At 40.2% G+C, this 25766-nt stretch overlaps 2 protein-coding genes across 3 annotated transcripts in view; both read right to left on the reverse strand.

Moving 5' to 3' along the window:
- Positions 1-5559: 5559 nt before the first annotated feature.
- Positions 5560-25766, reverse strand: part of LOC139473786 (spondin-1-like) — a 46121-nt gene continuing 25914 nt past the window's right edge. Inside the window, exons 5-10 of one of the 2 annotated variants that reach the window (XM_071256544.1) lie at positions 22705-22854; positions 12757-12924; positions 10307-10441; positions 9590-9733; positions 8621-8767; positions 5560-8224 (exon numbers count right to left, since the gene is read on the reverse strand). In XM_071256544.1, coding sequence (XP_071112645.1) covers positions 8094-8224; positions 8621-8767; positions 9590-9733; positions 10307-10441; positions 12757-12924; positions 22705-22854 — 875 coding nt within the window. In that variant the 3' untranslated portion in view covers positions 5560-8093. The remainder of the gene's footprint in view (positions 8225-8620; positions 8768-9589; positions 9734-10306; positions 10442-12756; positions 12925-22704; positions 22855-25766) is intronic. The other variant, XM_071256545.1, reaches the window with a different exon arrangement.
- On the reverse strand, positions 17069-18588 carry LOC139474043 (uncharacterized). The gene is made up of 2 exons (XM_071256900.1): positions 18582-18588; positions 17069-18264 (listed from the first exon to the last, which is right to left on the reverse strand). The coding sequence occupies exons 1-2, from the start codon at positions 18586-18588 to the stop codon at positions 17483-17485; spliced, it is 789 nt and encodes a 262-aa protein (XP_071113001.1). The 3' UTR covers positions 17069-17482.

Here is a 25766-nt window from a genome sequence, read left to right on the forward strand (position 1 = left end):
TTACACAAGGGAAATAACTTTGTTCTTCACACATCAATACTTACCGCTAAAAAAGGTTTGGGACCCTTGCCAATGCCAATACGTGTAAACATCCCGCATCAAACAACCGGGCTATAAAACGCGATTACAAACGATTCGTGCGTCTTAGATTCTTTGGAAGATGAATGTAATGTTTCGAATACGTGGTTGAGGAGAGAAACACTTTCAGGGGGAATATACAAATATATTCTCTTTCTGTTCCCCCTTGTCAGAAGCATCGACGTTTCAATGTTGATGTTATAGAGAATAACCTTCAAGGAACTACAAAGTAACTGTACCGAAAGAAATAATATTCAACATTATTTCACAGCTTTATTGCGCTTATATTTCAAAAACTGGACCTAAAATCACCGGTTTGTTTTTTTTAAAACATCTAGTATTGTACTTGTCCATAAAATGAAATTCCTCTGTTGATAAATTATTAACGTTCATCTGCGTCTTACTTCTATTGCTGTGAAATGTTTTGAGTGTATTAATATGTAATTATTTTTAAAAGGGGCGTGGCATTAACCAGATCCACTGCGATTCGTTAATATGCACTGAGAGTAGGTAGTCTAGTGGTTAAAGCGTTCGCACGTCACACCGAATACCCGGGCTTGATTCTCTACATGTGAAGCCAATTTTTGGTGTAACCGGCCGTCATAGTGCTGAAATATTGCTAAAAGCGGCGTAAAACCATACTCATTCACTGAACGGAGAGGCAGAATGCCATGTGTGTTCACATATAGAACTGGCTGACGCGTTGGGTTTTATATCACATTTAGCGGTATTTTATCAATAAATAGGGGGCACGGGTGGCCCAGTCGTCTAAGGCGCCGCGATTCGCTGTGCAGAGTTGTGTCCCTTAGGCACGCCAGAAACCTATAATTGTGGGTTCGAATCCCGGTTCGCCCCGATTATGTTTCTAGGTTTGTCAGCACCATACCCGTGCTCGTGGGTTTCACGGATGTGGTAACCGTCTGAGGCCTGCATCACTAAGATGACACCCCGCGCTATAACTGGAATACTGTTAAAAGCAGCGTAAAACCAAATTCACTCACTCACTAATCAATAAATATATGAACAACCACAACCTTGGTTTAATTATTATACTCATCCTCTCACAGCTATAATAACTGGACAATACGTGAAATCTTGTCGGTGATTTCGTTCATATATGATTTGAAATTTGAAAAAAACATTGTCACCTGAAACATTAACTCGTCTCCCGAAACGACACCTGACAGAATAGGTTTGAAGAAGCAAACACGCTTGTCGGAAAATCACACGCGTCTTTGGAATGTCTAACCGTCGTTGTTGTGTGTCATTGTATCCTGGCATTGTTTGATTGCTGCTTGTGCTATCAACCACTCGTTGATCTGATGTGCAATGCTATATTTGCATGCCAGTGTATATTTCTCCATTCTTACCGACTGGTGGGTAAACAACCTCCACTCATTTTCAGTTGGTTTTATTCTTGTAACGCCACATCGCTGAAGGGCCCGACCATTCGATATGGTAGAGGTGGGCCTTGGATTTGTTTTGAAAGAGATAAATTGTTCCGAAATGCTGTTTTATTTAACTGTTTGAAAAAAATTAAAAACGCCTTGAACAAAAAAGTCAGCGACAACAAATGCTAGGTTTTCATTCTTTCATATCTGTAGCATCTTTTTCAGAATTTTCAGGCAGGTTTTCGTGCACGGTACTCTACTATTGATGATATTTACTTTACAGGCTTTAAGTACAAAATATCTCTACAAGCCTAAAGGAAGTGTGTGTTGTACTTTCATTGATTTTAGAACGGCTTTTGACTATGACAGAATCCAATACACAAAGGAAGAGTGTTACGGCAAAATGTATAATTTGTTCAAAACTATATATTCATCGGCTGAAGATGACGTAAAAGTTGATTTCTGTAAAACGTCTTTTTTCGATGCATCATGTGGTAAGGCGAAGGCTGTGGTTTTAGTTCTGTTCATATTTTTGTGATCAATAAGCTTGTGTAAGAGATGTGCGCTGCTTGTGACCATGGTATATTTGTTACACATAATATGAAAGATTTCATTACTTTTATTTGCCGATAATATTATTCTTTTCTCGTACACTGCTCGGGGCTTACACGAAACAACTATATATTTTTTAAGCACATGCGTATAGTTCGTAAAGTCATTACAAAAATATTTTATTTATTAAGATTTACAAGAATTAGGAAATAGAGGGAAATTATCCCAGTCTTAATCATGGACTGTCATCGACAATGTTAAGACAGTTACTTGTTTTCATCAACTGACGGGGTCATAGGTGGGCCAGTTGTCTAAGGCGCCGCGATTCGCTGTGCAGAGTTGCGTCCCTTGGGCACGCCAGAAACCTATGATCGTGGGTTCGAATCCCGGTTCGCCCCGACTATGTTTCTAGGTTTGTAAGCACCATACCCGTGCTCGTGGGTTTCACCGAAGTGGTGAACGTCCGAGACCTGTATCACTTCGGGCTTTCCTCCCACATTAAGCTGACATATAACTGGATGTAACTGGAAAGCGGCGTTAAACCCAACTCACACACTCATCATTTTCTTGGAGCTATGTTTTCCATGACCCGAAGCATGGGATTCTTCCTATGCATGCATGCAAGGCAGTGGGCCCCGTTTTCCAGTTGTCGGTATAAACAGATATATTGATTTCCCTAATGCTTGTAAAACCTTTCACAGTAAAATCTTTCTAATACTGATGTATCCACTTAAAGTTCAATATTAGGATTAAATTGAAAAAGTACAAGCATTCTATTTTGAACCTTTTCTAGGAGTGGGTAAGTTGCAACTAACAAAGTTTTTCTTGCTGAAACTGGCCTTCATTTTGTATGTTGCAAGTATGAGTCACTAAATACTGGATTTAGATTTTGAGAATGAATGTTTGTTGTTAATCCTGCCAGGGTTATGTTTTGCTTAAATTTTCAGATGATTGATTGATTGGTTGGTTGGTTTTACACCGCTTTTAGCAATATTCTAGCAATATCACGTCGGGGGACACCAGAAATGGGCTTCACACATTGTACCCATGTGGGGAATCGAACACGGCCTTCGGCATGACGAGAGAACGCTTTAACCACTAGGCTACCCCACTGCCGAGTTTTCAGATGGAAATGTAAAGTTAAATGATTGTGCATGTAAGTGTTATTCTGCGTGTTTCACACTCATTCAAATCAGATCAAGCGAAAAATAAGATCTAATTTTAAAGAGATTGTGTATCTGGTTATACCCAGATGTTGGAGATAAGAACATGTCCTGATTTAGAAGAGGTAGAAGGGATATCTATTTCCCCAAAACGTACTAAAGTTTGTAATCTTCGACTTTTGTAGTACACTGCAAGTATAAACTATACATTACTGAACCAAAGAGACAAAAAGCAATGCGTAAATTTCGAATATCATTCTTCGCAACTTTTAAGTAAACATAATTCGTAAGAACCCTTATGTGGATGCGGTGACCTTCACATAGTAGAGAGGGGCGGTGGGGTAGCCTAGTGGTTAAGGCTGTAACACGCTGGGCATGGGGCACAGACATAATGTATCTTCAAAATGTCTCACGTGTCGTGTGGCATGAATAACGAAATAAACTTTACTGTTTGATGATTTGTCCCTTTCTCGTGAAATCTTTCCAGGTCTACACCGTTTTCATCTTATATCTCTTAAGCTAACATTGGGGGTAAGTAACATGGTAATCAAACCGTCCATCTACTGGGTAGAATAGGTCTTCAGCAACCCATGTTTGCCGTCACATACGACCATGCCTGTCGTAAGAGACAGACAAACATGGCCCATCAGTTTGAACGACTTGCTCCTTTCTCGCGAAAACTTTAAAAACGTGTACTTGTATTCCTGAAGAGAATGTAAATCATAAATGTATTCCCAATCTCCTGTTTGTCATTTTCCATACGGATTCATATTTCCTGCCTATCCCGTGAAGGGACCTGACCTCAAGTTGTGCAAGTCATAGGTAATATGGTGAAAATATGTACAGCTGTAGTATGCAAGCTGATGCCAAGGGAGTCCTTCCCCGGACCTTCCTCTCAACCCCCTGCCCTCATCTTCATGAGGACATCATGCACTCACACAGTTTCTTGTTACTCTGGTCGGCTTCTGCTTTCAGGATGGTGTCTATTAAAAACATGTGTAGTGCATCCTGGTGCATCACAGTTCCAGAACACAGACATATCATTCACGCCACTCAGCCCTCAGTGCCTAAGACCCCCCACCAGTGTTCTGGACAGCTGGCCATAAACATATTACTAATGTAAAACGGTTATCTGCCTGGCAAAATGGCTATTTTCACCACAAAATGATTTAAATAACAGAAAAGCAGGTAAAAAATAAACTCAGGTATCAACACTGGCATGTAAAATGGTTATCTGCTGGTCAAGTTAGCTATTATTACCATGATGTAACGGAGAAGCAGGTAAAATATCAACTTACTAAGTCTTATCATTAGTGGCATGTAAAATGGTTATCTGCTGGTCAAAATGGCTATTATCACCACAAAATGATTGAAATAACAGAAAAGCAGGTAAAATACCAACTCCTCATTATTACTGGCACTTCATTCTTTGACAAAAGAACTGTCAATTCTCAAAAACAACACCAGACACACTTTAACTATAACACTTTATTTTAAATGTAAACATTATTTTCCAATTAAAACTAATAATTAAAAACCCTAGGGTACACTCTAAAAGGAACAATCTATTATGAAATTTATCACTGTACAAAGTACTCTGACGACATATCTATAAATATAGATAATGCTATATGTGTCTGTAAAACAGAAAATTGAGCTACAAAAAAAGAACCAATGGAAGGAAAGTTGTATAATATTCTAAATTTTTATATATTGTATAAATATATACTTTAAAACTTTGACTGATTTATGATTGTCTTTTTGTGGTTACATGTTGAAATTGCATGTTATTGACTGACGCAAAATCTGAAAGGATGTCCTTGAACAGTTGTAACAGTTGGTGTATAATACTCCATAATGCTTGTATTAAATTGGTGAACATGGAGATATACATTTATAACATGGGCTAAAATATCCGTTTACACTACACACCCACTCATGACGACTTTCAGTGACAAGACATTATACCTTATTTGGAAGTCACAACCAACATTTGGTGGTAAATGTTACTTAATTTAACAGGTCCTAACTGTTGCAAAGTTAAATTATAGAGTTGAATTAATTATAACATCTGACATACTTTAACCCCTGAATGATCTTGAAAGGAGTCTCTGCAGATTGAACAAAGGCCAATACACTACTGTCATGATTGAGAACATAATAAACACACATATATACCTTGTACATCTTTGCAGAAATTCATCTTAAAGTAGATAAAATATATTCAGTAAAACAAATCTGATCAGTACTAAAAGGAAATTATTCAACAAGAATTTAAACAAGATCCCTTTTATGCCTAGTATATTTGTTTGTATTTACTAGAGGTGTGACATAGTTTGATCAACTGGACCAATTCACCCATGAAAAGGCAAATAAGCACCATAAATTTACACAAACAAGAAATATTCCAAATAATTTCCAACTTAAATTCATGATCAGAATCGTTGTATTTCATGATGAACATTAAACAATTCAAACAGTATCGGCAATTCAATTAAAGTAACATGTCATGTAAGTATAAAACTGAGCGAAGCTAATCAACAAGCACAGTCCTGCTTCATAATGAGAGTCTAAAGACACTTGACAATCCTCAAAATGTGGCACCTACACAAACAGACAAATCAAAATACTGATATAAACAGTATAAACACAGGGACAGAAGAACAAATCCCTCACTACAAGATCATTTAACAAAGATATTTATGGAAATTTGTCTTGTCCAAAAGAAATTCAACTTTATCAATAAGCACATAAAATACAAGGATAAAACCATGCTGGTGCAATGTGTCATAACTAATACAATATGGCAACTGGGTTAAGACATATTACACTCTTGGGGGGAGTTAAAAGTACGCAAAATACACAAAAGGTGTGCCACAAACTTCTCCATAATTCCCTAGTTTGTTTCTTTATCATACATGTTGAGGTGAAAATTATCCTTGCTGTAAAAGTAAACAACTTGATTCCTCGTGAAGATGATGATTGGTTTGTTTTTATTTTGTTTATTTGTTGTTCAATGCCGCACTCAGCAATATTCCAGGTATATGACGGCGATGAGTGAAGAAGAGTGTTACCTGGTTTTCAATGTTCGCTGTTGGTTGAAAAACAAAAAGAAAACTACCCAGTCAGATTACAAAGGCAAAATCTGGCTCAGGAAGATAGCAATCATTGACATAATATATCACATATGCCATAAAAAACTGTATAGGGTATTTTTAACAGAAAGCCTTTCAAGAGAAGACTGATACTTGGAGGAGCCATGTATTGCCATGTATATTTGGAAAACATCCTGGAAGAGACCATCATTCAAATAGATCACACTATGTATATATACTCTAAACATGCAATCTTGATTTATTCCATAGGTCAACATTGTCATTTATTATTAAGGTGCATGTTAATGTACACATATTATTATGACAGTGGCTTAAATGGATGAAATGTTTAACAAGAGAATAGAAACATTTCGATAAATGTTCAACAATGAAACAGCTGAAAGAAAAGCAGAATATCTCAATACAAACAGGTTGTATAACAACAAAACATCCATATCTAAACTAGAAATGAATACACTTGACCTAAAAGTACAACTAATATTGTATAAAGTACAACTAATCATGTATAAGTGACATCGGAAGCAGCAGCTGACAGATATAATGCTGTTATGGGCAAAGCACCAGGCTGAAACCATTATGGATGACTAGAATACATTCATTTAATATATATAAAAAAATCTTGAAAGAAGCAATGAGGACAAGGCCCTAGTCAAAACAATTCAATTAACATTTCATCCATGATGGGCAGGAGACATTCAATATTTCTGCAAAGTATGCTGTCATGTAGACTACCATAATACAGGAAATGGTTGCTAGTTGCCTGTGGTTTTGATTGAGGGTTGGTGGGGGCTAAAACCCCTCATAATTGACTTTTTATGGCCTAATAATACCAAGTCATTTTATGGTGAAACAATGACTGGTTTGTCATCCAATGATGAAAATGAACCCTTTAATGTGGAAGGAGCAATCACTTCACAAATTGAAATATTTTAGTGAGTGAGTTGGGTTTAACACCGTTTTTAACAGTATTCCAGTTATATCACGTCGTGTCAGCTTAATGTGGGAGGAAAGACACAACTCTGCACAGTAAATCATGGTGCCTTAGACGACTGGGCCACCCGTGCCCCCTGAAATATTATAAGCAACTCCTGTACAAAGTAACAGCTGGCCTAAAATATTATATGAGATGATAACATATACTCACAAGTTAGACAGTGACAGCAACTATACTGAATAAAACTGTTTTGAATACAAACATTGGCTTCTAACATCTCTATTCAGCAAAAATAGCACATTTCAATGACTGAAAGATATTGCCAATTGTGACCTTAATTGATATTGCTTATTTAGTGCTAATTATATGCTGTTCCCAAAGTAGATACAGAATGAGGTAAATTCTTTGGCTAACAAGTCTTCTTTAAAGGTTGTTCTGACTGTATTTCAGTAAGCACCAATCATTTCCGAGTTCATGTGTTGAAACAGTTTCTGTTTACACGTCATCCATGTAATACAGTATAAACCCCTAGACTGGAAAGCATATTTGCATGTAGAAGTACATGCGTAATGACATTGATATGGGAAATAAAAGATATTATCTTTTTAACACATTTTTAGTGAAACATTTTCTACTAACAAGATGAGTCTTGACAACAAACAAAGATTCTTTCATCACATAGCTAGGTAAATATTTCTTTTTTTTTTAAGCCCTTGCACTAAGATTATGCAGATGAAGAGGAATGCAAAGGTGAAAGCCTATTGGTTGAGCAGCTATAGCAAAGCTGAGCATTCAAAGGGAGATAATACAGTCAAGTCTTTGGCAAATGTCCAGGCCACTGGGGCTTGTACAAAGTGGCTCAACTGCAAGCCTTGGTTTTCACAGCCTTCCTTTCACATTCAGTTCCACCCTGGATTAGCTCCCTTGCTTTCGTCATCACACCATTCATACAGGGAAGGTATTCTCCCCATTTTCCAAAGAAGCATCGCTCTGGAACAAAAATGAATATTTGATGTATTTTCAAGAGGTTAAGAAAGTACAGAGGGATATTTCATCAACTATGTTACTGACTTGGAGAGAAAGTTCTGTCAGTTAATTTTTAAGCATTCCTCATTTATCAAAATATTTTCATAAGCTGATCTCTTAGGTGTACAAATGTAGCGAGTGAGTGAGTGAGTGAGTGAGTGTTGGCTTTAGCGCTGCTTTGAACAGTATTTCAGTACATCATAACGTGTACAAACGTAAAGGAAAATACAGGGCCCCGTTCCACTACACAATCTTAGTACTAGGATGATCGAAACTCACACATTTCAACATATACTTCCAACAGTTGTAGCTCTGAGATTGCTTTGTGGGACAGGGCCTAACCCTGATCTCCAAACCTACCTTTCCCATTAGGCCGGCTACAGGACTTAGTCATCGCGATCTCAGGTTTACACACGTTCAAGTCGCCTTTTTTCAGTTTTTTCACACGGGTCCTCTTGTTGGTGGAAGTATCGCACTCACTCCATTCTCCTATATCATACTGGCATTCTACAACAGGAAAACCAATATTGACCACTCACAGTAAAATATCATTCAAACATGGTCCGATATCAAGTGAACCTCACTCACTATAATAATACTGAATGATAACTTCATTGTAGAATTAAGAAATCCTGTAGAAATCCTATTTTTATGAGCAATGTCAAAGAAGCCATAATTTTCCCTCCAAAATCAAAGAGTACCAACATTTCTAAATATAGCACAGGATTTACCTTAGATATGGGGGAAATTCCCTTAGTGTTTCTGTTCAAGTTACTCTTAGGACTAACTAAAAGTTGCTCTTAGAGCATTTAGGTACACCTTTGTGTGAAAGTGATTTACCGCTGCCTGTCTTTGTTGACACAACTATGTATTTTTACCTTCAAACCCCCAACGATTGCTTGTGTTTTTGTGTCGGGGATGAAACAGTGAATGTATTCCCCATCTGATCCACTAGGTAGTACCTATGGTTGTCGTCGTCTTTGTAAAGCTAATCGAGATAAGCTAGAACTTCCGACTGGATATCGCGTTTTCACAACAAGGCATGTTCTTTTCTCCTTGCAGTGTTTTTTGTACGATAAACAACTCTCACTCGTCGTTTATTTCTTAAATAAACATCTGTACCGACATATATAGGTACACAAGCTGGTAATCACGAAAAGAGTTGTTCCACTATCATATTAGTTAAATGTTTCTTGCATATTTGTATGCAAGCACCTAACGTGAATTGGGTTATGGTGTTTTATTTATTTTACACATATCTGCAACTTATCAGGAGCTCTGCAAACACATACCAATATGGCTTTAATCATCTCTGTCGTTTGCACTTACTTCGCTTGCCTTTTTTACATTTCTTAGTGATCTGTCGCTTTTTAGAACAGAACATATTATCTCCCTTGATTAAAGTATCCATTCTTGTCATAAGATGTGTTGTTGGGTCACAGGCAGACCAACCTCCTTTGCGGAACTTGCATGCTGAAAAAGTGAGGTGAGGTGAGGTGAGGTGAGCTGAAATGGGGTCTAACGATTATTTCACCAAAATTGCATGCATGTGTGTGTACGTGTCTCTCTTTTTGTACTAGCCCGGACTAATGCCGGATTTATAGTGATAGCCCACTGAGGTAACATGCCACAGTTTAACATGAATATCCCACTCTGACATAGTATATTGACTCCAATCCGACCAGTCCTTATAGTATTCCTTTAATGTCAAGCGCCAGGCAGGGTAACAACAAGTATCATTTTTTAGTGTCTTTTGCTATGACGTGGACAGGGATTGAACCAACGACCTTCTGCTCTCCAGACAGACACTCTATCCACTTCGCCAAGAAGATGGTCACCGAGTGAGTGAGTGAGTGAGTACACAGCAGTATCAAAATAGGAAACACCAACCAGATGTGTTTATTTTGTATCATTTCAGGACTTGAACATGGGTATTTGGCCTAAGTTTGAAATTAAGCTACACCCTTTCATTATTCCAAACTTCCCTACTTTCAAGAATGGCAAAAAGACCACATAAAATCACCTAAGTTGCTGAAGTTTACTTACGTTTCCTACACTTGCGTTTCAATTCTTTTGTCGGAGCACATTTTTCTGGGTCCCCCTGGACTAGATTCATTGTGCGGGTCATCGTGTTGGTTCGTAGGTCACACTGCTGCCAATCAGCAAACTCATACTTACATTCTGAAAAGCAAAAACAACAAAAAACACTGATTGCTAAACTTGCGTGGAGGCAAGAGATTTTGTATAGTTTAGTTTGTAGGTATACTTGTTTTGGTTTGTTTGTAGTTAACGCCACAGTTAGCAATATTCCAGCTAAATGATGAGTCTGTAAATAATAGAGTCTGGACCAGACAATACAGTGATTGATATTATGAGGATTGATCTACACAATTAGGATATTATGACATGCATCAACCAAGTCAGCAAGCCTGACCACCCGATCATGTTAGTCGCTTCTTACGACAAGCATAGTTGCCTTTTACGGCAAGCATGGGTTGCTGAAGACTTACTCTGCCCCGGATCTACACTGTTGAAGTCACTTTGAAAGACGTGTGTGTAGTGGTATTATCTTACTCCACTTTCCACAGCAGTTGTTTTGGAAGTTTGTCATAAATTTTACAGCATACCTGTCTGTGCTATTGTACTATTCACATTAAACAGTTTCCATTTAGTTTTCAAGTGGAAACTATGTAAGGGAAACTTGTAAAAACATAATGGTGCCTGATAAACTAGGGGAGACAACTCTATATTATCATGGCATTCTAAATTTTGCGCACTCAGAACCAGTTTATTGGAAAACTGAGAGCAGCACCACATAACTTTACAATGACATGCAAATTAACCCAACAAGTCATCATGCTCACAGCTGGAATATAGCATAATCTCCCGGTCAATACGATTTGTTTGTTTGTTTGTTTGTTTGTTGTTTAACGCCACACTCAGCAATATTCAAGCTATATGACGACTGTAAATAATCAAATCTAGACCAGACAATCCAGTGATTGATATCATGAGCATCGATCCATGCAATTTGGACATAATAACATGCATCATCCATGTCAGCGAGCCTGACCACCCGATCCCGTTAGTTGCCTCTTATGACAAGCATAGTCGCCATTACAACTAATATTGGTTGCTGAAGACCTATTGTAACCTAGATTTCAGTCAATATGAAAATCAACTGCTTACATCATAGCTTAACATTCATTCTATCATATGTTTATCAACTTACATCAAGGGCACGGCTCACTGAGGAGACCACTGACACAATATTCATGAGTGAGTGAGTGAGTTGGGTTTAAAGCAGCTTTCAACAGTATTCCAGTTATATCGCGGCGTGTCAGCTTGATGTGGGAGGAAAGCCCGAAGTGATGCAGGTCTCGAACGTTTACCACCTCGGTGAAACCCACGAGCACAGGTATGGTGCTGACAAACCTAGAAACATAATTGGGGCGAACCGGGATTCGAACCCACAATCATAGGTTTCTGGCGTGCCCAAGGGACGCAACTCTGCACAGCGAATTGCGGCGCCTTATACGACTGGGCCACCCGTGCCCCCCAATATTCATGAATTCCAGTTATCTACTGGTGATGGGTGTGAGTGTGTTGTATAGGACATTCCAACCAAACGTGGAGAAGACTCAGTCTGATAGGCTGACAGACAGATGCCTGTCATGGCACTCGCTCATAGTGTTTGGAACAAACTTTCTCCCAATTTATTAGAATATTGGTCTACTTCAACTCTGTAGGCTGAGGACATATTCCATCATTATTCAAACTGAGGACCTTTCCAATATTGGTTGTATAATGTCGTATCATGTTAGACAAAGATGCTCATATCAGTGAGTGAGTGAGTGAGTGAGTGAGTGAGTGAGTGAGTGAGTGAGTGAGTGAGTGAGTGAGTGAGTGAGTGAGTGAGTTGGGATAATGCCACTTTCAACAGCATTTCAGTTATATCACACAATGTTAGCTTAACGTGGGAGGAAAGCCCAAAGTGATGCAAGTCTCACTTTGGTGAGCACAGGAATGGTGCTGACAAACCTAGAAACATAATCAGAGTGAACATCTAGTCTCCGAAATGAACATATTTTACAGAAAATTTTTTTTTTGTTAAATTATCTTAATGAAAAAACAATAAAAACAACCCCAGAGACTTTCTTCATTTTCAGATACTGAGTGAGTGAGTATGGTTTTACGCCTCTTTTAGAGATATTCCAGCAATATCACAGCGGGGGACACCAGAAATGGGCTTCACACATTGTACCCATGTCTTGAATCGAACCCCTGTCTTCGGCGTGACGATCGAACGCTCTAACCACTAGGCTACCAGACCACCCCTTCAGATACTGCAGTAATCTAGACTCACAATGTGTGTAATTTAGGCTCTGCCTGTTTAATATTCACATACAGACCACTGATCCCCATGTTGTCTTTGACTGGGGTTAAGGGGATTTAGTCTGCCCCGGGAAGGTGTGGAGTATTCCCATATTACTTACTCGTGTGAATTCTAGCAGCAGACAAAGCCGCTCTACGACGACACTGTCTGGTCACCTTTTTGATTGGATCACATGCATCTCGGTCGCCTCGTTTAAGGGTCATCGTGCGCTGCATCTTGTTAGTAACTGGATCACACTGGCTCCATGGGCCCCGGTTATACTTACAGGCTGCAATCAGGCAATAGTACACACAAAGGGATAAGCACACGCATGTGTAAGTGCCGGGAGGGAAGCATTAGTTCACCAGTAAATCCTGAAGAGAGTGGGGAATCAGTGGGGTTTAATATTATTAAGTCTTGTTATCCATCATTGATTATCAAGAGTTTCTTTCAACCCATCAATCAATTATACTCAAAATGGTTCATTTTGTTCTAAATTGTACGCACGCACGCACGCACGCACGCACATCCCTTTAATACCAACACTTTCTTATTAGTGAGTGAGTTGGGTTTAACGCCGCTTTTAACAGTATTCCAGTTATATCACGGCGTGTCAGCTTAATGTGGGAGGAAAGCCCGAAGTGATGCAGGTCTCACACGTTTACCACTTCGGTGAAAGCCACGAGCACGGGTATGGTGCTGACAAACCTCGAAACATAATTCTTATTAGCTGTAGTGAAAACATAGCATCTTGTATATTTTGTAACATACTACTCAAAAGAAGTTAAGAATTGGTTTTCAAGTTATGGCTAACAATAAAATGGGAATGCCAATGGAACAGATACAAAAACTAAATGTCTCCCCCACTTTGGGAGGGACAGAGGGAGGGAGGGGGAAAGACATAATTAAGGATAACATTGAGGACAAAGGAGATTCAGTCATTCCCTGGCGAAATGACTGAGTGATAGGTTCTTTTTTCTCATGTGTGGATAAGTGGTGGTAGGTGAAATGGGGTTTAATGTCGCGTCCAAGATCATTGCACTCATATAGCAACATGCATACACATGTGTGTGTGCTTGTACTAGTCTGGACTGATGCTGATTTATAGTGCTAGCTCACTGAGATACTATGCCGCAGTTTAACTTGAATACCCTACTCAGACATAGTATACCGATTCTGAGCTGACGAGTCCTTGTTTAGCCCCTTAATGCTGAGCACCAGACAAGGTAACAAGTACCATCTTTTTACCGATTTTGGTAGGATGCGGCCAGGGTTCAAACCCCAGACCTTCCGCTCTCCCACTAGACCACGGAGTTGGTCTCGTGTGGATAGTCTAACATATATGTGACCTGTGCATGTGAATAGGACCACTGGCCACCACAACATAAAGTCATGTATTAGGAAAAATACAAATAATTCTATACAGGAAACCTCTTAGTTTCATGAGTTGAAAAGGGGATGAGTACAGGTGTCCAGAGCTGAGAGATGGTGAGAATGGGCTGTTTTACTGAATAATAACATGCTCTGAGGTCAGTAAAAACTGAAATTGTTCTGATGGTGATGATATATATAACAGTAGCATTCATCACTGTTCCTGTGTGGACTGAGTCACCTGCATGTGTGACACTAAGGCTGACAGGTGCCCCTTACCCTTTGCCCCTGGGGGACAGGATGAGTGGGCCAAGGCTGATGGGAGGGTGAAGGAAAACTTTCATGAGGCCATCTGTCAAAGTTTGTAGAGGACTGTGCCATGCCCTACTTCAGTTATTGTGGAATATTTATGTGGTCAGATAGTTAAGTATGTCAGTTTATCCCCAGAAGAAGAGGAATACACCTTTTTATGTCCTAGTCAGCAATACTACAGTCATATCACAGCTGCAATATGTAGAGTATACAAAACCTTCCTCAAGCATGGTGATATGGGACTTATTCCACTCCAGAGTCTCCACAAAGACCCTATTTGGAACATTCAATATAGAAACAAAAGAATTTGTACTTCTAAGTAAAATTACATCTGACTTTTTGGGGGTGAAAAACTTGTATATGTGTAACAGACCTATGAAAACTGGGACTCCTCATGCAGATTTTTTTTATGAGTCAAGAGGACAATTCCATGAATCTTCAAGAGAAAATACTTTGATTGCAAAATATTTAATGAAAGTGTATGTTTTGCCTCTATACACCATCTCATTCAACAATACAGAATTTCATTCAACATTTTTATTCACAGAAGATAAGGCAAATACATTAGAACACCATACAGTTACAATATAATATCATTCAGTTTTTGTAAAATCAATTAGCTGTGCAGTGTTACCCAATACTGTCAGATAACAATCACAAGGATGGTCCCGCTTACAAATAATATCAGAGCTAGAATCTGCCATTTTGGTCAACATATGCTATTCCCACTTATGTGACCTTTTTTAATTATGAACCTGTTCATTTTTTACATGCTTCATACACACTGGGATCAGTCATGTATTGGAAAAAAATATTCTTAAACATTTTTTTATTTTCCAAGCAGTAGTTGGCAGATTAGTAAACCATAAAAACAGACAAAAAAAGGCTCCTTACTGGATATTTGGATAACCTTGAAACCATTGCAGCTGTTTATGATTGTAATGTCAATCAGTCAGTCACTGTCACTAGGGACACAGAGTTCATATCAGCCATTGTCTATGATGACTGGCAGCGGACTCACAACCTGGTCATGTGTCAACAGTCATGCACCAGAAAGGAGTCTGACCGTAAATACAGAACCTGACCCTTCACTGCCAGTTCAAACAGATCACAGAAATCATTAAACCACCCTATATTTCCAGTCTGATATCATTACCTTCGGATTTAGGAAATAGATACACAACCAGATTAAAGAACCTAGCCATGACACACGCCAAATATAGAATTTATATTAAGATAACTGGATAATCATGGCACTGGTCTTCACATTCTGATCATCTTCCCGAAGCAAGAGAGTTAACTGACTATAAAAGTCCAGTTTCCACCCTTGCTGAACTAGCCTGGTATTATGGAGTTATTTTGGCTGGACTAACGAGTCTATGCATAGTTCAATCAAAATCGCGCACCAAAATCGAAATCCGGTTCGTAAACTGTCCTGCAGATTTCGGTCGATTGCAGGATTTGCAAAGCATGTGCACCGCCAACTTGTTGTCAGCAGATATTTTCCAAACCTTTTCACGTTTTTATCAATGTGCTCACATGATTTGACGCATTTCGTGGGGTAAGACCCGTTTTATCACAATATAGATCTTGATCATTGATCAGATTGTCCTGACCGGGCGCCACCATTTTGTGTGAAGCAAACGCAAGTGATACGAGAGGTGGAATCTGATTGGTCCATAGAAGAGGCTTAGAAGGAACATAACTGGTAATGGCCACTGGTGGCGCTATGATCAAGCCCAGTAATTCCAGCCTATTTCGGCAAGGGTGGAAACTGGACTTTTAAAGTCAGTTAACTCTCTATCCTCGGGAAGATGCATTCTGATGTGCTTTAGCGGAGATACAGACAGACCAGTGGCGATGCTAGAGTTTGACAATGATTGAGATATATTTGTACATTCTTCCTCCATGTAATTTATGACATTACTGGCCAATTCGCGAGGCTGAGAAGTTATGATTTGGCCATGCTTACATAGCTTTGACATGTTTATTTGTTTGTTATTAACTTCTATCAAACCACTCTTACAGAATTCTGGTATCGACTTGTCACATCGACCTTTTAAAGCTCTCAATGCTACTGTCAAACCCATTTGACAGAGAGTGTCACTAGCCAGCCGCTACCCATTCAACAGGTTCGACTCCCCAAATAAAACTCGCAATAACTATTTACTAAGTGGGCTTTACATATCATCTAAAATATGTATGGTATACATAAATGCTCATCTTTCTAAATATCAAAACTGAGTAGTTTATGTACCTCCAAAAGAAAATTCCGCAAGTCAAAAAAGTATGAGTCACATTTCTCAGAACACAACAACCTATAACGGCCATTGTTGACTTGGGGCACTTCACGTCGAATAGCATGCAGTCCTATTATTTTTCTCATTTGATCATATCTTTTGGTTCTTTGATGAAAGAAAAGACTCAAGTTCCATAATTTCTAAAATTTTGGGTTTAATTAATGATAAACAAAAAAAATCTGAATCGTTACATCATCGACTGGATGTATCCAACACGACCATGGCAACGGCAATAAACAAACAACTCTATGTAATACCATTACAATCCTTTTGTTATATCTAACTTAATTTTCAATAACCAATTACATAGATGCATAAATCTATGGTATATAGTCAATATTATCAACATGACCTGCACGTGCACAAGATGAGTACATTCTCTCAACCTGTAACAAACAAAATATGTTTGCCCAAATTCTGTGCACCGCATACTTGTCTGAAAAGCATCTTGTGAGTTGGTTTAACTTATCCTGGATTACCAGTAGTTTTATGACTTTGGGAAAACGGGTTGCATTTAGTGCCACTTAAAACACACAAAGTCCCCATGCCTCTAGTAACATTATAAGATGTTATCTGTACTTCTTGCTTAATACCGCAACTGACCCGACCCCCATAATCCCAAGCACCAAGTAGGGTAACAACAAGAACCCTTTCAACATATTTTGCTATGATGCCGCCATCGATTGAAGTGATATTTGGCTCTCCGTGCAGATGCTGTGTCCACTAGGCCAAGAGGTCTGTTAAAAGCAGAGGTTGACCCCCCCAAAAAAATGTTGTGAAAAATTGTAGGATAAAAGGTACAAATACAGGTACGTTTCATCAGGTTCAGGTGTATGAACTTAAGATGGTGTCCCACTTTAGCCTTTACCGCCAGTGCCACCAGGGACTACTGGTAGAAGTGGCAACAGGGGCTTCTGTTGTCACTTTATTGGCGCTTTTGAAGAAAGAGGCAAAAAAATTTACGATTTGATTACTTTGTCCCATTGTGGTATCATAGACAGTGTCAGAAGACACAGTACTGACTGCAGGGTGCTTAGAAGGGATCTTTCTTCGTTTATTGATACCGCGTCTATCAGGCAAAGTGTGAGTTGGGGTCTTTGAAGACCATCCTCTTATCACCTGCCTGGGTGATATGGTTGTAGACATGGTATTTATGAAGGGTGAATCTTTGGCGTGAGTATACTGCTGAGTATGCTGAGATCGGGATTGTTTTGGCTTGGCATGTATTGAGGATGCTGACAGAATGGTTTTGTCAGTTGTATGAGTGGATGGGCTGTGAGAGGGAAGCAAAACAGGTTCAACCGACACTGTTGACTGGAAAGAAGGATCCAGAAATTGAGCAGGTTGGTCAACAGACTGATCGGTTAAGTGTTTTCGTTTTCGCAATTTTCTATCTCTTTCCTTATTTTGTTTATCTTTAATTGAACTTGGGAGTTTATGTTTCCGAACAGTTTTATCCCTCGGCATTGTTCTCAGGTTATGTTCTGATGAATCGGCAGCATTTGAAGGGCTAAGAGACGAACTGAAGAGGCTGGATTGAAGCTTCGGGTGAATAGTGGGCCCTCTGAGAGTTGCCACTGTACTTGGTCCCCTAGCTTTACGATCTACATGTCTTGAACGCCTGCGCTTAGTTCTCCGTGTGGATCCTGTGGTAAGCAGGAAAGTTGTCCGTCACCAATTATCGTAATCCATGATGCAGAGCAACAATTTACATAAATATTATTATTATTTAATCAAATTTTACTCAAAACAATTTCTTTGTATTTTTGCAGATGTGTGGCAAGTGATGAGCAAGCATGATTGCAGTGCAATGGTAAACATCGTAGAACAAATCAAACTTCTTAATGTAATTTGGGACAGTCTGCTATTTGAGTATGTGCAGCATGCATACCTTAATGCAATTAACATGCTTGTGAGCTCACATAGTGGCTTATACGTCCTCTTCCAGTTGGACTGGCCTCACTTTCCATGTGTATACTTAAAACATCAACACCAGAGAAAACCAGTCTCCATTATCCGTCAAAACAGATTCCATTGGGCATAAACGGCAAAATAGAGGTGAGCATTATATGAATGGATCATTGAAAATGGTAAGCAGGTGTTGCCCTACCAGTAGCACCAACCACTCACACAATTTGCATCAACATGTGAGTGCTTGTTGCCTGATGCCACACAGCAGTATTCCTGCCATGTAACGGCGGCCTGTAAACAAACCAGACAATCAAGTGATTGATGGACTAGAAATTCCAGTGACACGGTAGCGTATTTACTGATTTTGTTGAAACTAACAACAATGTATTACTTTTGAATTTTGTCTGCCGTCTAAAGTGTAGCCCTTCTGGGCATAAGGAAGATGTACAGGTGCTGACAAACCTAGAAACATAATTGGCGCGAACAGTGATCTGAACCCACAATCATAGGTTTCTGGCGTGTCCAAGGAACGCAACTCAGCATAGCGAATCGTGGCATCGTGGCATCTTAGACGACTGGGACACCAGTGCCCCCAGGAACATCACAAATCAAGTCGCTGAAAGAACCGATCTAACCACCTTTATAGATAGTGTCAAGTAGAATCCTGGCATAGCCAGTCGGAACAGGTGCCCTATACCCAATGCTTGTCATGAGCTCCATCTACTGAGGTTTGAATGGTAATAATTCAGACCTAGCTGACTGTGTGTCATCACATGGTTTTATCTTGACCTGATCAAGTCTGCAGCAAATATTCATAAAACTTCCCAAATGGAATAATAAAATTCTCAAGTAAGTTAAATTCTCAAATGTGACTCGGTCAAGGTGACTTGTATTTCACTGAGAACAGGACCAATAAAAAGCAAGTGGTTTAAGTAAACATTATTGCACTGAATACACAATGTTAAGACATCTCTTAAATTAACTTTATTTGAAATACCTTTAAACAAACAATATTCCCCAGTTTTCCTGCTAAGGGCACTTAGTTTTGAGTGAATAAAACCCTGCATCATCCACTGACTGTGCCAATGCTGACGTATGATAAATGTGTGGAATGGAGTCTTGCATCAATGATCTTGTGTGACAGGGGTGGAATGGGGTCTTGGATCTGTGGTCTTGTATGACAGGGGTGGAATGGGGTCTTGGATCTGTGGTCTTGTATGACAGGGGTGGAATGGGGTCTTAGATCTGTGGTCTTGTATGACAGGGGTGGAATGGGGTCTTGGATCTGTGGTCTTGTAGGACAGAGAGGTGGAATGGGGTCTTGGATCTGTGGTCTTGTATGACAGGGGTGGAATGGGGTCTTGGATCTGTGGTCTTGAGTGACAGAGGTGGAATGGGGTCTTGGATCTGTGGTCTTGTATGACAGAGAGGTGGAATGGGGTCTTGGATCTGTGGTCTTGTATGACAGAGAGGTGGAATGGGGTCTTGGATCTGTGGCCTTGTATGACAGAGGAGGAATGTGGTCTTGTATGACGGAGGAGGAATGGGGTCTTGTATGACAGGAGGAATGGGGTCTTGGATCTGTGGTCTTGAGTGACAGAGGTGGAATGGGGTCTTGGATCTGTGGTCTTGTATGACAGAGATATGGGGTCTTGGATCTATGGTCTTGTATGACAGAGATAGGGAATGGGGTCTTGGATATGTGGTCTTGTATGACAGAGATAGGGAATGGTGTCTTGGATCCGTGGTCTTGTGTGACAGAAGTGGAATGGGGTCTTAGATCTGTGGTCTTGTGTGACAAAGGTGGAATGGGGTCTTGGATCTGTGGTCTTGTATGGCAGAGGAGGAATGGGGTCTTGCATCAATGGTCTTGTGTGACAGAGAGGTTGAGTGGGGTCTTAGATATGTGGTCTTGTATGACGGAGAGGTGGAGTGGGGTCTTGGGTCTGTGGTCTTGTATGACAGAGAGGTGGAATGGGGTCTTGGGTCTGTGGTCTTGTATGACAGAGATGTGGAATGGGGTCTTGGATCTGTGGTCTTGTGTGACAGAGGTGGAATGGGGTCTTGTATGACAGAGGAGGAATGGGGTCTTGTATGACAGAGGAAGAATGGGGTCTTTGATCTGTGGTCTTATATGACAAAGAGGTGGAATGGGGTCTTGAATATGTGGTCTTGTATGACAGAGGAGGAATGTGGTCTTGTATGACAGAGGAGGAATGTGGTCTTGTATGACAGAGGTGGAATGAGGTCTTGGATCTGTGGTCTTGTATGACAGAGATGAATGGGGTCTTGGATCTATGGTCTTGTATGACAGAGAGGTGGAATGGGGTCTTGGATATGTGGTCTTGTATGACAGAGATGAATGGGGTCTTGGATCTATGGTCTTGTATGACAGAGATAGGGAATGGGGTCTTGGATATGTGGTCTTGTATGACAGAGATGGAATGGTGTCTTGGATCCGTGGTCTTGTGTGACAGAAGTGGAATGGGGTCTTAGATCTGTGGTCTTGTATGACAGAGATGAATGGGGTCTTGGATCTATGGTCTTGTATGACAGAGATAGGGAATGGGGTCTTGGATATGTGGTCTTGTATGACAGAGATGGAATGGTGTCTTGGATCCGTGGTCTTGTGTGACAGAAGTGGAATGGGGTCTTAGATCTGTGGTCTTGTGTGACAAAGGTGGAATGGGGTCTTAGATCTGTGGTCTTGTATGACAGAGATGAATGGGGTCTTGGATCTATGGTCTTGTATGACAGAGATAGGGAATGGGGTCTTGGATATGTGGTCTTGTATGACAGAGATGGAATGGTGTCTTGGATCCGTGGTCTTGTGTGACAGAAGTGGAATGGGGTCTTAGATCTGTGGTCTTGTGTGACAAAGGTGGAATGGGGTCTTGGATCTGTGGTCTTGTATGGCAGAGGAGGAATGGGGTCTTGCATCAATGGTCTTGTGTGACAGAGAGGTTGAGTGGGGTCTTAGATATGTGGTCTTGTATGACAGAGAGGTGGAGTGGGGTCTTGGGTCTGTGGTCTTGTATGACAGAGAGGTGGAATGGGGTCTTGGGTCTGTGGTCTTGTATGACAGAGATGTGGAATGGGGTCTTGTACTGTGGTCTTGTGTGACAGAGAGGTGGAGTGGGGTCTTAGATATGTTGTCTTGTATGACAGAGAGGTGGAACGGGGTCTTGGGTCTGTGGTCTTGTATGACAGAGAGGAGGAATGGGTTCTTGCATCGATGGTCTTGTGTGACAGAGATGGAATGGGGTCTTGGATGTGTGGTCTTGTGTGACAAAGGTGGAATGAGGTCTTGGATCTGTGGTCTTGTATGACAGAGAGGTGGAATGGGGTCTTGGGTCTGTGGTCTTGTATGACAGAGAGGTGGAATGGGGTCTTGGGTCTGTGGTCTTGTATGACAGAGAGGTGGAATGGGGTCTTGGGTCTGTGGTCTTGTGTGACAGAGAGGTGGAGTGGGGTCTTAGATATGTGGTCTTGTATGACAGACAGGTGGAATGGGGTCTTGGGTCTGTGGTCTTGTATGACAGAGAAGTGGAACGGGGTCTTGTACTGTGGTCTTGTATGACAGAGAGGTGGAACGGGGTCTTGGGTCTGTGGTCTTGTATGACAGAGAGGAGGAATGGGTTCTTGCATCGATGGTCTTGTGTGACAGAGATGGAATGGGGTCTTGGATGTGTGGTCGTGTGTGACAAAGGTGGAATGAGGTCTTGGATCTGTGGTCTTGTATGACAGAGAGGTGGAATGGGGTCCTGGATCTGTGGTCTTGTTTGAGGGGAGGAATGGGATGGTTGATGTGATGGTGACATAATAGGGACCTTGGGCTCATGGGTTATGAAGATCAAACAATGTTCTAAGAATTCGGGATTAGGATACTGAAGATATGAAACAGGGCCTCATGGATTTAATTAAATGAGACATTTTATGCAATATTTGAACATACGAATCATCTATCATGTAAGTTTTGTCCAAAAAATCAAAGCATCCCTATTTACAGAAAACGATTGACAATTGTTGAACGAAAATTGAAATCAGACACTATGATCATCGGCCTATGTACAATGTCATCAATTTGCAAATTCCATAGCACTCATGCATATATGCATTGGCAGCAGCACAAGCAGCATTTGTTAGTAGCAAATTAACTGATTAAAGTGACATACCTTTTTTCCTCGACTTCCCTTTCCTGCATCGCCTCAACCGGGTTTTGTTCGGTGGACACTGGTCGCTGCCCTGGATGAGGGTTAGCGTGCGAGTCATCTTCTTCGTCGCGGGATCACACTCACTCCAGTTTCCTTTCTGGTACTTGCAAGCTAACAAAGAAAAGAGTGAGTGTGTCAATTAAAGTTGCTTAACATCGCTTGAAATACAGCCATGATGTCACTCTGTTGTTTTAACTGTAGAGTATTTGTGACAAAATACAATTTTACACATCTACTTTCACTTTAATGTACGGTCTACAATGATTAAATTGCACAAAATGCATTGCAGAACGAATATGCGGGCTTGTTGACATGCAGCACGGATATCCAAGCACAACGATTCTCATGTATTATGAATGTACTGCATTAAATGTCCATGCAGCATATTTGTGCTGTATTATTTTTCAGTTATTTTTACTTTCAGGCTGTATTTAAAATCTGCTATGCATTATGTGTTATTTTGATGCTGCGTTTTAAATCAGATAACACACTTGTAAGTGGACATTCGTTACAAATAATGCACGTGCCAGTGTTATCCTTAAGTCATTACAGCTTTCAAAGAAGGCTGCCTTTAAATATTTAAATCTTAGCCAGACAAACCAGTTGTTAAAGTCTTTTGTTTTACCACCTGTCCTCATCAATGAATTTGATATTATATTTGAACATCATGCTGACAACAGATATCAGTTTGTTTGCTGTTGAACTCCTCACTCAGCAGTATTCCAGCTATATGACCGCGGTCTGTAAATAAGCGAGTCTGGACTAGACAATACAGTGATTGATATCATGAGCATCGATCCACGCAATTGGGATACGATGACATGCATCAACCAAGTCAGCAACCCTGACCACCTTGACATCCCGTTAGTCGCCTTTTAAGGCAAGAATGGGTTTCTGAAGACCTATTCTACTCAGATATCAGTGGCAGGGATTGAAACTGAAATTGAATCCAGATAGCTGAAAATGGTAGGTAGGGATCAAGTCTCTTGATATAACAAGTGATTGGAAGCTTATGTCCAGGTATGACAACGAGAATGAGGATTCAAACCCAGACAACACTACTGCAATGTTCCATTCCTTCAGGCCTCATTACCATGTACCAATTTCTTTGTTGTCTGTTTCCTTAATTCCACTATGCATTTTCATAACGTGACAGTATATATTTAAAATTGAAGTTTGTGGATGAGCATAAAGGGTTGTGAACTACTAGAATCCAACTTTCCGGGACTTGAACCTGGTTCTCTTCACACCATGTGACACAAACTAAACCCTCTCCCTCTGCCCTCTGTTGTTGAGAAACAACAAACCATCGGATGACTCCCACTATCCCACTATTTGAGAAACAACAAACCACCAGATGACTCCCACTATTTGAGAAACAACAAACCATCGGATGACTCCCACTATTTGAGAAACAACAAACCATCGGATGACTCCCACTATTTGAGAAACAACAAACCATCGGATGACTCCCCCTATCCCACTATTTGAGAAACAACAAACCACCAGATGACTCCCACTATCCCACTATTTGAAAAACAACAAACCACCAGATGACTCCCACTATCCCACTATTTGAGAAACAACAAACCACCAGATGACTCCCACTATCCCAATATTTTAGAAACAAACCACCAGATGACTCCCACTATCCCACTATTTGAGAAACAACAAACCACCAGATGACTCCCACTATCCCACTATTTGAGAAACAACAAACCACCAGATGACTCCCACTATCCCAATATTTTAGAGACAAACCACCAGATGACTCCCACTATCCCACTATTTGAGAAACAACAAACCACCAGATGACTCCCACTATCCTACTATTTGAGAAACAACAACCCACCAGATGACTCCCACTATCCCAATATTTTAGAAACAAACCACCAGATGACTCCCACTATCCCACTATTTGAGAAACAACAAACCACCAGATGACTCCCACTATCCCACTATTTGAGAAACAACAAACCACCAGATGACTCCCACTATCCTACTATTTGAGAAACAACAAACCACCAGATGACTCCCACTATCCCAATATTTTAGAAACAAACCAAAGGATGACTCCCACTATTTGAGAAACAATAAACCACCAGATGACTCCCATGATCCCACTATTTGAGAAACAACAAACCATCTGACTCTCACATTCCCACTATTTGAGAAACAACAAACCATCTGACTCACACTTTCCCACTATTTGAGAAACAACAAACCATCTGACTCACACTTTCCCACTATTTGAGAAACAACAAACCACCGGATGACTCACACTGCCCCACTATTTGAAAAACAACAAACCACCGGATGACTCACACTGCCCCACTATTTGAAAAACAACAAACCACCGGATGACTCACACTGCCCCACTATTTGTTGATAGCCTGAACAACAGTCCACTGTGTTGGGAGATAATTTTTTGTTTGTTTGTTGTTTAACGCCGCACTCAGCAATATTACATCTATATGACGGCGGTCTGTAAATAAGCGAGTCTGGAACAGACAATCCAGTGATTGACATCATGACCATGATTTGGTTACAATGAAACCCTGTAAGTACATGCTGTTTGGATTATCAGGAAAGACTCATTCTAGGCTGTTAGTTACAACATGAATGGCAAGAGTGCATCCCACAAAACCAAAGAAATGCATGCAGGTATGCTTTCTGTTAAAATAGAGAGCTATTGTTTAGTTTTAAATATTGAGATAGCTACGAGATAAATTGCAAAAAACAATAAAGAGTAAAGTGTGGTTTATTTCACGAAAAAACATTCGTCCCTTATTGTTTATTCTCCCAGTAGTTAATTTCTTAAATAATAGTATCCCATGAGGCAACAAAAGCATCATCACACAAACATTGCAGGTAGTTGACCTCAACACGCGTTGTTACGAGATCTCCACAATCTCATTAAAATCAGATCTTAGTTCTCGCTATCGCTAATCAAAGATCTGAGGACGTCCCATTACGGGTCAAGTCAGAACGACCTTTCATCCGACCAATCAAAGCGTCGCTTA

This window comes from Haliotis cracherodii, unplaced genomic scaffold (genome assembly GCF_022045235.1).
Source record: "Haliotis cracherodii isolate W230 unplaced genomic scaffold, xgHalCrac1.p SCAF_3, whole genome shotgun sequence".
Taxonomy (NCBI): domain Eukaryota; kingdom Metazoa; phylum Mollusca; class Gastropoda; order Lepetellida; family Haliotidae; genus Haliotis; species Haliotis cracherodii.